Source organism: Rhipicephalus sanguineus, chromosome 8, assembly GCF_013339695.2.
Source record: "Rhipicephalus sanguineus isolate Rsan-2018 chromosome 8, BIME_Rsan_1.4, whole genome shotgun sequence".
Taxonomy (NCBI): domain Eukaryota; kingdom Metazoa; phylum Arthropoda; class Arachnida; order Ixodida; family Ixodidae; genus Rhipicephalus; species Rhipicephalus sanguineus.
The window spans coordinates 29326772-29338691 of NC_051183.1; the positions used below are offsets into that span (position 1 = coordinate 29326772).

At 40.0% G+C, this 11920-nt stretch overlaps 1 protein-coding gene across 1 annotated transcript; it reads left to right on the top strand.

The window, feature by feature from the left end:
• The first annotated feature begins 703 nt into the window (after positions 1 to 703).
• Positions 704 to 11382, top strand: LOC119401619 (uncharacterized). The gene is made up of 5 exons (XM_037668521.2): positions 704 to 771; positions 7428 to 7643; positions 9182 to 9356; positions 9438 to 9511; positions 11063 to 11382. Exons 2-5 carry the CDS (start codon positions 7470 to 7472, stop codon positions 11321 to 11323), a joined length of 684 nt encoding a protein of 227 aa, XP_037524449.2. The 5' UTR covers positions 704 to 771; positions 7428 to 7469; the 3' UTR covers positions 11324 to 11382.
• Positions 11383 to 11920: the final 538 nt, after the last annotated feature.

The following is an 11920-nucleotide window of genomic DNA, read 5'->3' on the forward strand; positions in this document are numbered from 1 at the left end:
TGGGCACAGGGGTACTGTAGTTGCAGTAGGCATTTTTACGATAGTTTGAAACGGCCATTGTTACACGCACAGCAAATTGTTTCCTTGCAGCATAATAGATGCATAATTGAAACCAGGCTAGCATTTGACAAGGTGATGCATGTGCACGAGGCCTGATAACACTATCGCATACCACTCTTTAAGCCAAAGCTCATGCGTCTTCCAAGTATTTGTGATTTGTTCAAATTCTTTTTTCTTATGTATAAATTTGTTTGGTCTTTTCCCATAAATAATCAATTCACATTCAGCGTCCATCCAAGTGTTTTTTTTTTCTTCGTCCTGTGTTTGCGCTGTTAATTTATCTGATACACGCCAACTAGCCTGTCTTTTGCCACTTGAAAGTAAAACTGGTATGTGCAAATAAACATGACAGGGACATGGAGAGAATGAACAAGGACAGTTTGCCACTTGTTCACTTCATGCATGCAAATTGCACCTGTGTAGCTAGAAGTGATTATAGACTGCCACCCCTGCCCTTAGACATAAAAGTTGCCATTGGCAATACAGAACTCGGAAGAGTTTCGAGTCGCACAAAATCAAGGATTGTGTCTTGGTTAAGCCACCATTTGATGAACTTCACTGTGTAAGTGACTCCGTACTCTCCTGTATATTATTGAATACCAGCTGAACTTTTGTTGCACTCATAGATACCCAGGAAGGCTCTATGAGACTGCTGCAAAGGCACTCGTTGTTGAATACCCTGTCCTTAGAGACACAATTGGTACTGGTTGGGTAAGTGAAATTTTTTACTATTTGGGCATATCGCAATGTCCACAGAAAATTTTTGGCAGATTATGATAATGCTATCAGTTAAAAAGAAAAATTGACTGGAAAAGAAAACAGTGAAACTTATAAGATTGTTTGAATAACTATATTCTTTGTATTCTCGAGACATATCGGACTGTCACGGTGTTATTAAAATTGCATATTGTGTGTGCTGCGTGCTAGTTAGTAACGTTCTGGTGTCACGCGGAATACACTATTTTACGTGCAATTTTCGAACCTGGCTTTTGGCATGTTTTGTCACTTCTAGAGCTAAGGAGTAGCTGGTGCCTCATTTGTGCACCAACATCTGCCGTCATGTCAATAAAAAAAAGCAAAATGTATGTGTATGGAAAAACTAGGATTAAAGAATGAAAAAAATTTGAGAGCTACAAGGCTAAACATAGAATGTAGCACAAGCAAGTAACAAGTACTATTTTTTTTTTGGGGGGGGGGGGGGGTCAAGGAGCACAAGTGCACATTAGAATCGTGGTTTGCAGTATTTCTTGTTTTTTTTTTTGTCATGTAAATGTGGTGTGCGTTGGAGTTGGGTAAGTCGGTAAGCTAATGTATGGGTCATTCAACGCCAACTTGTACGAGCCTTGGCGCTCGACCATTGCGATATCAACGGTGGACCATCCATATTAAGCAAGAAGTGGCCCGCCGAAATATTTTTGGGTAAAAAAGGTCCTCAGGATCAATAAACAAAGTTCTTCACTGACTGACTGAGAGCAGCAAGCCACACATGAAGTTTTTTCGGAAAGCTTGAAACTTTAGCTTGTAACACGCGTTGTGAAAAAATCTGGTCTTTCTAAATTAAGTTAGGACAAAATTTTTCCTACAGAATGATGGTAGGCTTTTCACTAAAAATAGGTTTAACAAACTTTTACGTTTGCATGGGTTTTTATGTTACCTTAATATGGACAATATGGTTAATATTTGGGATTTTTACAGATACAGTACATTCAGTGACACGCAATATTTTGTATTGAGTGTCAGAAACTTTTACTGTCACACAAAAAATAGTTTGAGACACATATACTGTCAAATGGCTTGCACAGCTGGCGACAAAGTTGCAAAAAAGGTAATTTTTGCTCTCGTTTAGTCGTAAATTTTACACTGAGGTTGTCCTAGTAAAATTATGCTAAATAGCGCATTACTAGCAACATCAATTATCTACTTGTGGAGATAGTTTTATCAAATTACTTTTTGTTTTAAGAAAGTTAAATATTTGTGAAGTTGTGTACTACTGGTTCTTGCACGTGTTTTGTCATCGAAGAAACGCGTCTAGCAGTAAGTAAAACATACGTGGGCTCAAGTTCTGCCACGGAACATCTGGACTACATAATCACATAATCGTCGTTGTCCGTGCTTACTGTAATGTTTTATATTGAGTATTAGCCTGGGTCAGTGAGAAATGCGAGCCCTACTGGAGTGCGTTTAACCACATGCAGCTTCCATTGATGGCCCGCATTGTCTGCTTACGTAACAAGGGGTAATTAACACTCATGTGTGTGATACTTCGTTACCTGCACAATGATTTAAAAGTGGGAAAAGAAAAAGATATTTGTTGCTTGAATATACCAGATAAGTTGCACTTATGAACACACACAACCTTATACAAGTGATGATGTTTGACCAGTGCCATAGGTTGGTGCAAAATTACATATCCTTGATATAGCAACATATATTTTTATGAACCGTAGTGTTCTTCCCACTTTTAAGCGTTAAGAACACTCTGTTGTTGTGGTTGCAGATTGCAGCTTCATTTGCATCGGATGAAGGATCCTGCAGATGCTTAAAAATTTTTTTTTGTAACTTCACAAATGCTTAAATAAGGCTCAGGGCTCTTTAATGAGATATCATGCATATTTTTAGTCCGACCACCAAGGTGATTTTTTTTAGGTTGAAGTCGAGGCTTTTTACAAAAAAAGGAAACTTTGCAATTTTTTACGGACAAACTTCTGAAGCATGATAGCCTAAATTTTCTTTTCTGTGGCATAGAAAACAGGCTGCCATTTTCTATTTAATTTATTATTTTTGAATAGCCACATTTCTGAAAGAAACATTATCAAAATTTACAAATTTATTTGATTTTGCTTGCATGAAAAAAACTACACCTATTGATATACTTGAAGAATTCACTATTTTTTTCAATCGCCTCACTTCATGAGCTTGCCGTGAAGACCAATTTATTGACTGCATCATGTAATAGGGGAAAACTGTTGTTTGATGCCCTCTAACCCAGTCGGTGCAAAGCTACAGATTCTCATCAATAATTAAAACTTCTTGTTGGGCTAGTTGGTGCATCTTGAGCAGTAAATAAAAGGCATCAACGAGACGCACACAAGAAGAGACAAGGCGTACGTCTTTGTCTCTCCTTGTGTGCATTTCATTGACACCTTTTATTTACTACTCTCATATATCGGCAGGAAAATTCTTGGCAACAGAAATAAATGAGCAGAATGAGTTTTGAACTTGAAGGAAAGCGTGGAAATTTTTTCAGTCATATTTGAGATGGTTGGAAAAACATTGGGCGATTTGGCATGGAATGACTCAACAACCGAAATAACGCAACGTTTACTTACGTAGAATGGTAGACAATGGCTTAAATCACAGAAATTAAATCACCCGAAAATGTCCTTTTTCAAAACTATTTTCAAACTTCAGGGCTTTTGGAAAACCACATACGTTTCAGCAAAATTTTGGTGTAAAATGGAATGTGAAAAACCACGGAATTATTATTAAGAAATGCCCAAATATCAAGGTCAATATGGGCTGACTTTTATTGTCTTCACTTTAGCTGGTATGCAGCAATAGTTTTCTGAAATGCCGGTATTTTGCATGGTGTGCCATGATTGTGATTTTTTTCTTCGAAATTCCTTCGACAGCCAGAGAAAATAGTACACTCATAATGTTGTAGTTCACGTGATTTTTGAAGATAATAAATATTGTGTCCAAGGAGTGCATCATTCTTCAACTAGGTGCTCTTGAACTTCAGAAATTGGCAGTAAAGTGTATTTTTTCGATCAAAATTCGCATTTATTTTTTACGAAAATTGTTTCACGACATTATATCGAAACCACTGTTCTGGTACACCTGCAGCCAAGTAAATTTAACCAAAATTGTGAATGGTGACTGAGACCTAGTGTTTGGTCTTATCAAGACATGCCCTTGAGCAGCCTGTGTTGCAGAAAACCTGGGGACAGCGTTATTGAATGAAGAATCACCATCTAAGCAAAGAATAAAAATCACGCCTAAGCCAGAATCAAACCGAAGGATTCTGCATGGAAGCCAATTATTTTATCACAAAGCCATGCTGGTGCTTCAAACTGCTTCGGAAACGGCCCCATACAAGCGTCATGTGTGGGAAACACTGATTATGGTTATGGTGTTAGCTGTTCACATTTATATGAGTCATCTGTTAGGCCAGTTGGTTCAGCATCTTATGTAGGGAAGTGTAGAAGCGGTTGAGAAGAAAATGCACAGGACAGAAAAAACTCACTTGCTAGCAATATTTATTATGAAAAACTTCACGCTGCGAAAGTTTATTCCCTCATCATCAAATGTATTGTGCACTGATGCACATGTCTGTGTCATAGTTATTCTGGCCCGCCTAAAGGATTTTTCTTTCACACCTGCTGTTTACTCGACTTGTGACATTTGCTTCCGTGAAATGTGCTGTGCTACTGTATTTTCTTCAGTGCCCAGAAAGGTGCGCCCCGTCATTTTGGCCTTCAGGAAGATAACTTAGTGCTATAGCCTGTCTTAACAGCAGACTTTGAGAGCACTCTACTAATTACGGGGTGCCCCGTCCTGCGCATTGCAGAAAATGCGGTTGCTCAGCTTATTTCAGGGAGGCAGCGGTCACAAGTTGAGTAAACGGCAGGTGTTAGAGAGAAATTATCGAGGCGGGTCAGATTAACTATGAAACAGACATGTGCATCAGTGCACCGTCAATACATTTGATGATGAAGAAATTAGTTTCCATGCAATGTAGCAATACTTTGTTGTCATTTTTTGGGAATTATTGTGTTTTGACTGCGCTTGTACATTAACTTTGGTGATGGGAAGTTTTATAATAATATCACTTGTAATTGATTGGGCTTTGTGTCCTGTGCATTTCTCAATCGCTTCTGTGCACCCTTGCACAAAATGTCCGTTTTTGAAATACGTCAACAACCACTACTTCTGTCATGTACATCATCACACTGTAGTGTGTACTTTTGTAATGAAAGTGATATCTGTGCTTGAGTGTCTACGTTACATTTTGCCATGAGCTGCCCTTTACACGTCAGTGTAAGCGACGTGCCTGGCAAGCTTTCGATATGAACTCGGCTATACTCAATATAAACAAAGATATTTATGCACACTGTAACACTTGTCTCAAAGCAAGAAAATGCACCATAAGGTGCTACTCGCTGACGACTCTGCATGAAATCAACTTTACAGGATGTGTAAAATCTGCCGCTATTTGTTTATCACTGTTGATCTGGTCTTTATTTGTTGATGTAACTCGGCAAATGATTAGGCAATATCAAACTTGTATAGGGGCAAGAGGGAGTTTAGCAAGAGAGTTTAAAGGGACGCTAAAGAGTAAAACGATTTTCCTCGCATTAGTAAAGTAGTCTTCCACGATAACAAAACATCGCGCTTGTTGTGAGAATACTCTTAATAAGCGAGAAAATGTGAAAAACAATAAAATGCCAGTGGTGACGCCACATTCAAATTCCTGCACCATTTGCTGTGACTTCACATATTTTGATGCTAAGTAGCTCCTAAGTGGTGAAAATGAAGTTCTTCGTCCTCTGAGGGTGGCATAGACTTAACATACACTCAAACCTCTTTATAACGAACACGGATATAACGAATTACCGGTTATAACGAAGTAAATGAACAATAGTCTTGTCATAGCCACAGTCTTACAAATAAACGTTTATAACGAATTTTCGGATATAACGAAGTTATTTTCGTGGCAGATGCGACTTTGTTATAATGAGGTTTGAGTGTACCAAGTTTGAGGAAATTCCGTTGAGCCAGTGGCACCAAAATACATTTTTTTGACGACATATTGAGCGCTAAGAGACAGGGACATGAGAGAGTGGACAACACAATGCGCTAACTTCAACAATTTTTATTTTCAGGAAACGCCAACCTATATATCCGTGCACAGTGGCGCCACCAGTCTATCCACTAGCCAAGCAGAAAAGCCCTTTCCCGATCTAACAGGTCAACTGACGGTGCACTTACACATGTGTCACCTTTGCGAAAGATAGCATCAGCTTCAATTATCTCTCGCACGTCTATATCTTTATGCTTTGCCAGTACACTGCAGGATGCGTACATAGGTGTGCAACCACATTCTACGCAATGCACTGACAAATGGCCATAATTATTCTTGTTTTTAACATTAAGCTTGTGTTTACGAAGATGATCGTTAAGGCATCTACCCGTCTGACCTATACATATACCACCACATGTCAGCGGAAGCCCATAGACCACTCCTTGAACACAATCCACAAAATGTTTGCGATGGTTCTAGGAGCACCCGACAGCAGGCCTGCGGTGGCGAAGCATAAAGATAAAGACGTGCGAGAGATAATTGAAGCTAATGCTATCTTTCGCAAAGGTGACACACGTGTAAGTGCACCGTCAGTTGACCTGTTAGATCGGGAAAGGGCTTTTCTGCTTGGCTAGTGGATAGACTGGTGGCGCCACTGTGCATGGATATATAGGTTGGCGTTTGCTGAAAATAAAAATTGTTGAAGTTAGCGCATTGTGTTGTCCACTCTCTCATGTCCCTGTCTCTTAGCGCTCAATATGTCGTCAAGTTCCGTTTACCAACAAGCCCAAAAAATGGCACTACCAAAATACAATATGCTTTGAAATATTTTACATCACGTGCGCACATAAAATTTAAAAATGAAATTTTGAACTCAATTTTCTCCTGTATCATTACACCTATGATGGTGAAATAAATTACGCTATAGCTCTCAGAGCACAATTTATCAATCTAAACAAATTCATTGTTTCTCTTTAGTGTCCCTTTAATATGTTGCACCTAACATCATGTTTCTTTTTATCTCAAATATTTGTTTATGTAGCATGAACTTCAATGAGACCACTAAGTAATCTCTATGTAAATAGTCTTCCAAAGTCCAATATGCTTATTTGCAGGACTCTTGGAAAGTATCCATCCAGTATAAATTCGGGTACATGCGAAGAACTCTGAGTACTGTGCCTGCTGTACAGGCAGCCAAGGAGGCCTACGGAAAACGGAAACCTCAAGATAGTGCCGTTGCTGCACAAACTAAACGGCAACACCGCGTGGTAGCAATTTCTGTTTTTAAGTTCATTTCAATGTTTTACAAGTAACATTTGCATGTGACTTAGCTCGCTAATAACAGTCTACGGCTTCATCATCGCTTGAGTAAGTGAAGTGTTTTAGCACTAAAACGGCACTCCGCATGAGCTGTCTTTTTCTGTTTCAACAAGCCCCATTTGAAAAAAAAAATGGGGTGTGGGGGTGTGAATGACATAGGTAGCAGCATGTTGCCCTAATTCTAGGAGGACGATGGTTGCCTTATACAAGTGTTCATGCGACTTTTTTTTTTTTACCCTGTTAGACAACAAGCATCCCATGTGATGACCATGATGAAGATGTTTTAATGGGACACTTGGAATTCATGTCCAAAGAGATCTCGAGGCGTGCTCCGGACCTCCAGAAATTGAGCGAATCAATGAAACAGACACGTTCTTCGAGGAGGTCGTGGATGAAAGATACACTGCCAACAACAGCTGAGATACTTGAAAAGTATCCCGCTTTAGGAAATGTTGAGATGGTCAGTATAATGTGAATGCAGCATCTGCATTGCATGCTTTCACTTACGATATTTACCAGCTGTCTTTTTGAAACTTGGATAGGTTTTCAAAAGTAGCTTGTAAACAGGTTAGTGGGTCTTTAGCTGTACTACATTGAAGCAGGCATTGCTTGCACAACAGTGCTATGGTCAAGTTTTTAAGGAATTATTCATTCATTCTTTACTGACTTAAAGCCTCATTGTAATGTTAAATGCATGCAGAGGAGCAGGAGGCTGTCTGCTTAGCTATTTCGGGCATATTTCTGCTTTCCAGACCACTGGCTCCAAAACTGTTTTAAAATTTAAATATGTTGACACTCTAACAAAGTTTACCAAAAAGCGTCCTGTGGATGGTTCGATACGATCATTATACAGTCCCAAATCCTTGACTACCAGGCTTATGAAAGCAGAATACTAGCGCGAAAACACATGAAGAAAAGAGTGGACGACACACTGCGCTTCTCACAACATAGTTTATTGCTGCAGCTGTAACTTGCGCTTAAATACATGTAGGTGCAACTCCTCATGTATATAATCAAGTGCATGTTACGCACCTTCATGTTTTTTTTTAATTAGGTGTATGTTACGGCTGCAGCAATAAACTATGTTGTAACAAGCGCAGTGTGTCGTTCACTCTCCTGTCCATGTGTTCTCGCGCTAGTATTCTACTGTCATGAATTTCCAACAAGCCTAAGCCGCTACCCTTGTTATGAAAGCACATGGCACTAACTCCTGGCTTTTTTATTTATTTTTTGTTTGTTTGACAAAGCATTTTTAATTGATTTCATTTCAGAGGGCAAACACTGGCCGACATGTAAAATAATAGCATGTTTACGCAACCATTCCAGAATAGCAGTAGCAAAACAGATTGCAGTAAATGACTCGTGCATTGAGACAACTTTGTCTGCTTAGTTTTATATATTTGCTTTTGCATTTATTTTTCTTTTTTTTTACTCATGATGGCTGTCAGTTACAACAGAACTCTTCGAGAATGTGTTATGATGTTGCCCAAAAAAATAATTTTCGGTAGCAAAAAACACGTGGTGTTGATGATTTGAATAGGCTTGTTTAAATATTTGAATTAGGCTTGTTTAAATATTTGAATCAATTTTTTTTTCGTGCTCAAATTTGGACAAATCTGAAAATGCATCAAGATATATTGGGCGTTGTCCATTCGCATTCACTCTGATGTAAGCACTGAAATGACGCCATAAACTGCATTTGAAACATTTTTTTAGGTTAGTATCATTCTGACAACAACTATGCCTGCAGAAGCAAATAAACTTGCTTTTGATCAAATAAGCCACTTCGCGATATAAAAAATTTTTAATGTGTTCAGCCAAAAAAATTGGGACCTGCTCTGTAAATATCTAGATACACCCATGTGTGTTTTTGTTTTCTCTATGACGAATTGACTGCCAAGTGTCTTTTTGACCTTCATTGCATTTTTATGTTAGCTGGAAACTTGTTGCCCAGATTTATAATTGGAAATTGATTTAAATATACTTCTATGATTATAGCTTCATGAAGAATTTACAGCAATAACAGGCATCAAGATGGAAAAAAAGCTGTTGGAATTTTTCAACAACTTTGGACCCAGGATTCTGGAGCTACTAAAAACTCGCCATTCAACAAAGGACCTGGTGAAGCAGCTCGAGGAGGAGCTTGAAGAACTGGAAGGCGATGGCCGTAAATGTAAGTATGTAAAGTATGTTCAGTCATTCTAGGTTCTCCTTGTGTTACTGCTGTGATTTTGCAATAACAATCCTTTTCCAGATCGATTTGCAGTTGCCTTAATAGAACTCCTCCCACTGCTGCTGAAAGAGAAGCCGAAATTTCTGAGGGGCCCTGTAAGTGACTTTACATTTCATTTAGTAAAGTGATTAGTAAAGTAAAGCATATTGAAAAGGAAACAGCACAATTCATTTTGCAGAGAGACAGTGGTAAAGGGAACGATAGAAACTTTTGACATAAATTTCATTGCACCCTAAAAGTTTATATGTTAAGGAAAACCCTATTATAATAAACACTAAAGCGTGACATGACATTTTGGCATGACCATGCCTGCTTCTTTAGAAATGAGCATTCCTTCTGCATCTGTTTGTCGCAGGGGGAATTGTCATTTCTAGATGAGCACGTGCGGTCATGCCAGAAGGTCATGTCGTGCTTTAGTGTTTCCGTTGATAAGTTTTCTCTTAATATATTGCCATGCGTATTATCTTGATGTATTCGGGTTTCACCCGCAATGTTTGTTTACAAGACTCCGCCCAGACCACGGCGCGATGTGTTGGAAGCTTCACAATTGTTGTAGATCATTCCGTTATGATTGCGCACTGGACACCAATAGTCTCGCTTCGTCGAGTGATTACGCGGCCACCATTGATAATGCTGGAATCTTCGATCGCACATGTATAAAAACAAACGTGCTTTACCGCCTGTAAGTTGACCGACGGACATCGCTTTGTTCGCCACTAACAGTGCAATGTACAGCCGCGGCCACGTCTGCGTACAGCGCGCGAGCAGCCGGCCTTGCTCTGCGGCACGACACCTTGTGGCCGTTGCGGGTTGTGATGTCGCGTGCACAGGAGCATGCGCAGCTTTACAGACATGCAGGCCTGCTTTGCACAGGTGAGAATGGTGGAAAGTGTGCCTGTTTAGCCGAAGATCCGCGATCCCTCAGGGCGCTTTTGTCACATCTATTTCATAAAACGAAGCGCATTTTGATGGATATAGCGAGCCTGCATCAGCGATGCAAGCTTTGTGGCTTTTTTGAGGCATGCGATTATATGAAGATATGATGATGCCAACAGCTGCATAAAAAAAAAAGTCTAGACGGCCACAGAATCAAAACGGCCATAAAGAGTGCGTTGTTTTGCAGCGTGTGTTATCAGTCGAAACGCGCCTCTTCTTATGAAATAGATATGACCACAGTGCCTTGAGCGAGCGCGGATTTTCGGTTAAACAAGCACACCTGCCAACGTTGTCGCCCGTGCAGAGCAGGCCTGCACGTCTGTAAGGCCGCGCATGCTCCTGTGCACGCGGCGTCACAACCCGCAACGGCCGCAAGGTGTCAAGCCGCAGAGCAAGGCCGGCTGCTCGCGCGCTATACGCAGACGTGGCTGCGGCTGTACATCACTTGCAAAGTGTCTTTTCCTTCCGCGGCCACAAGTTCAGCCAAATAAAGATTTAATCTTCGACAGCTCGACTGCTTCCTTCGTCCGCATCACGACCCCGTGACAATACATACGTTTCGTGTGCAGTGAAATTTCAGTCAGAAGTCAACTCTCATTTGTGTTGTTTCTTTTATTATTCGTTGTCACCATTTGAAAAAATTTTGCTGTTTTCAATTTTTTAGCATTTTGATTCTGCTAATGGCTAATACTAATGTTTACCTTTTACAGGACATCTACCCTGCTCTTCGTTTTGAAGGAACAAGTATCAGAGAGGCCGAAGAAATGACCGTAGTGTTTGAGGCGTTCAACATTCATGTCGTCGATGTTATAGCCGGCATGACGGCTATCATGGAACTGTATTGGGTACTAGATATCATGTACTCGGAGAGTAACAAAAACACCTTAACGCTCCTCGAGTACTTTTGTGGACTACCAAGTGTGCCCAGAGCACCACTACTTTTAAGGACGATTTCGTCGATCAAGAGTTGATCTGACAGCAATGTGCAATAAGCAGAACTGATATAATAAAGATTGAAGTGTGTGGATCACATGCTGAAAGTTATGTCTTTATGGCATGTTAGACGATGAAACTTGTGGTTTTCGTCATGTCTGCAGAAAGCCTTTCACCAACAACATGCACAAGAGCGCCAGTTGTCGAGCCGCACTTCACCTATATTTGGGATCCTCTCATTATCTGAGGTTTCCTGCACTTTACCGTGCAACTAAAGCAGTCGGAGAGGGAGTAGCGATTAGTATGTTACTGAAGTTTCTAAGTTCGTAATATTTTTATCAAGTAGTGTGGGACGTGTTACTATTTGCACTTAGTAAGTGGTTAGGGTCAATTACTAACTGGTTGCTAAGAGGGTAGTATCTGTTACTAAAATGCTGCTTGCTTCAGTTACTAAGAGGGTAGTATCTGTTACTAAAATGCTGCTTGCTTCAGTTACTAAGAGGGTAGTATATGTTACTAACATGCTGCTTGCTTCAGTTACTAAGAGGGTAGTATCTGTTACTAACATGTTGCTTGCTTCAGTTACTAAGAGGGTAGTATCTGTTACTAACACACTGCTTGCTGCAGTTACTAAG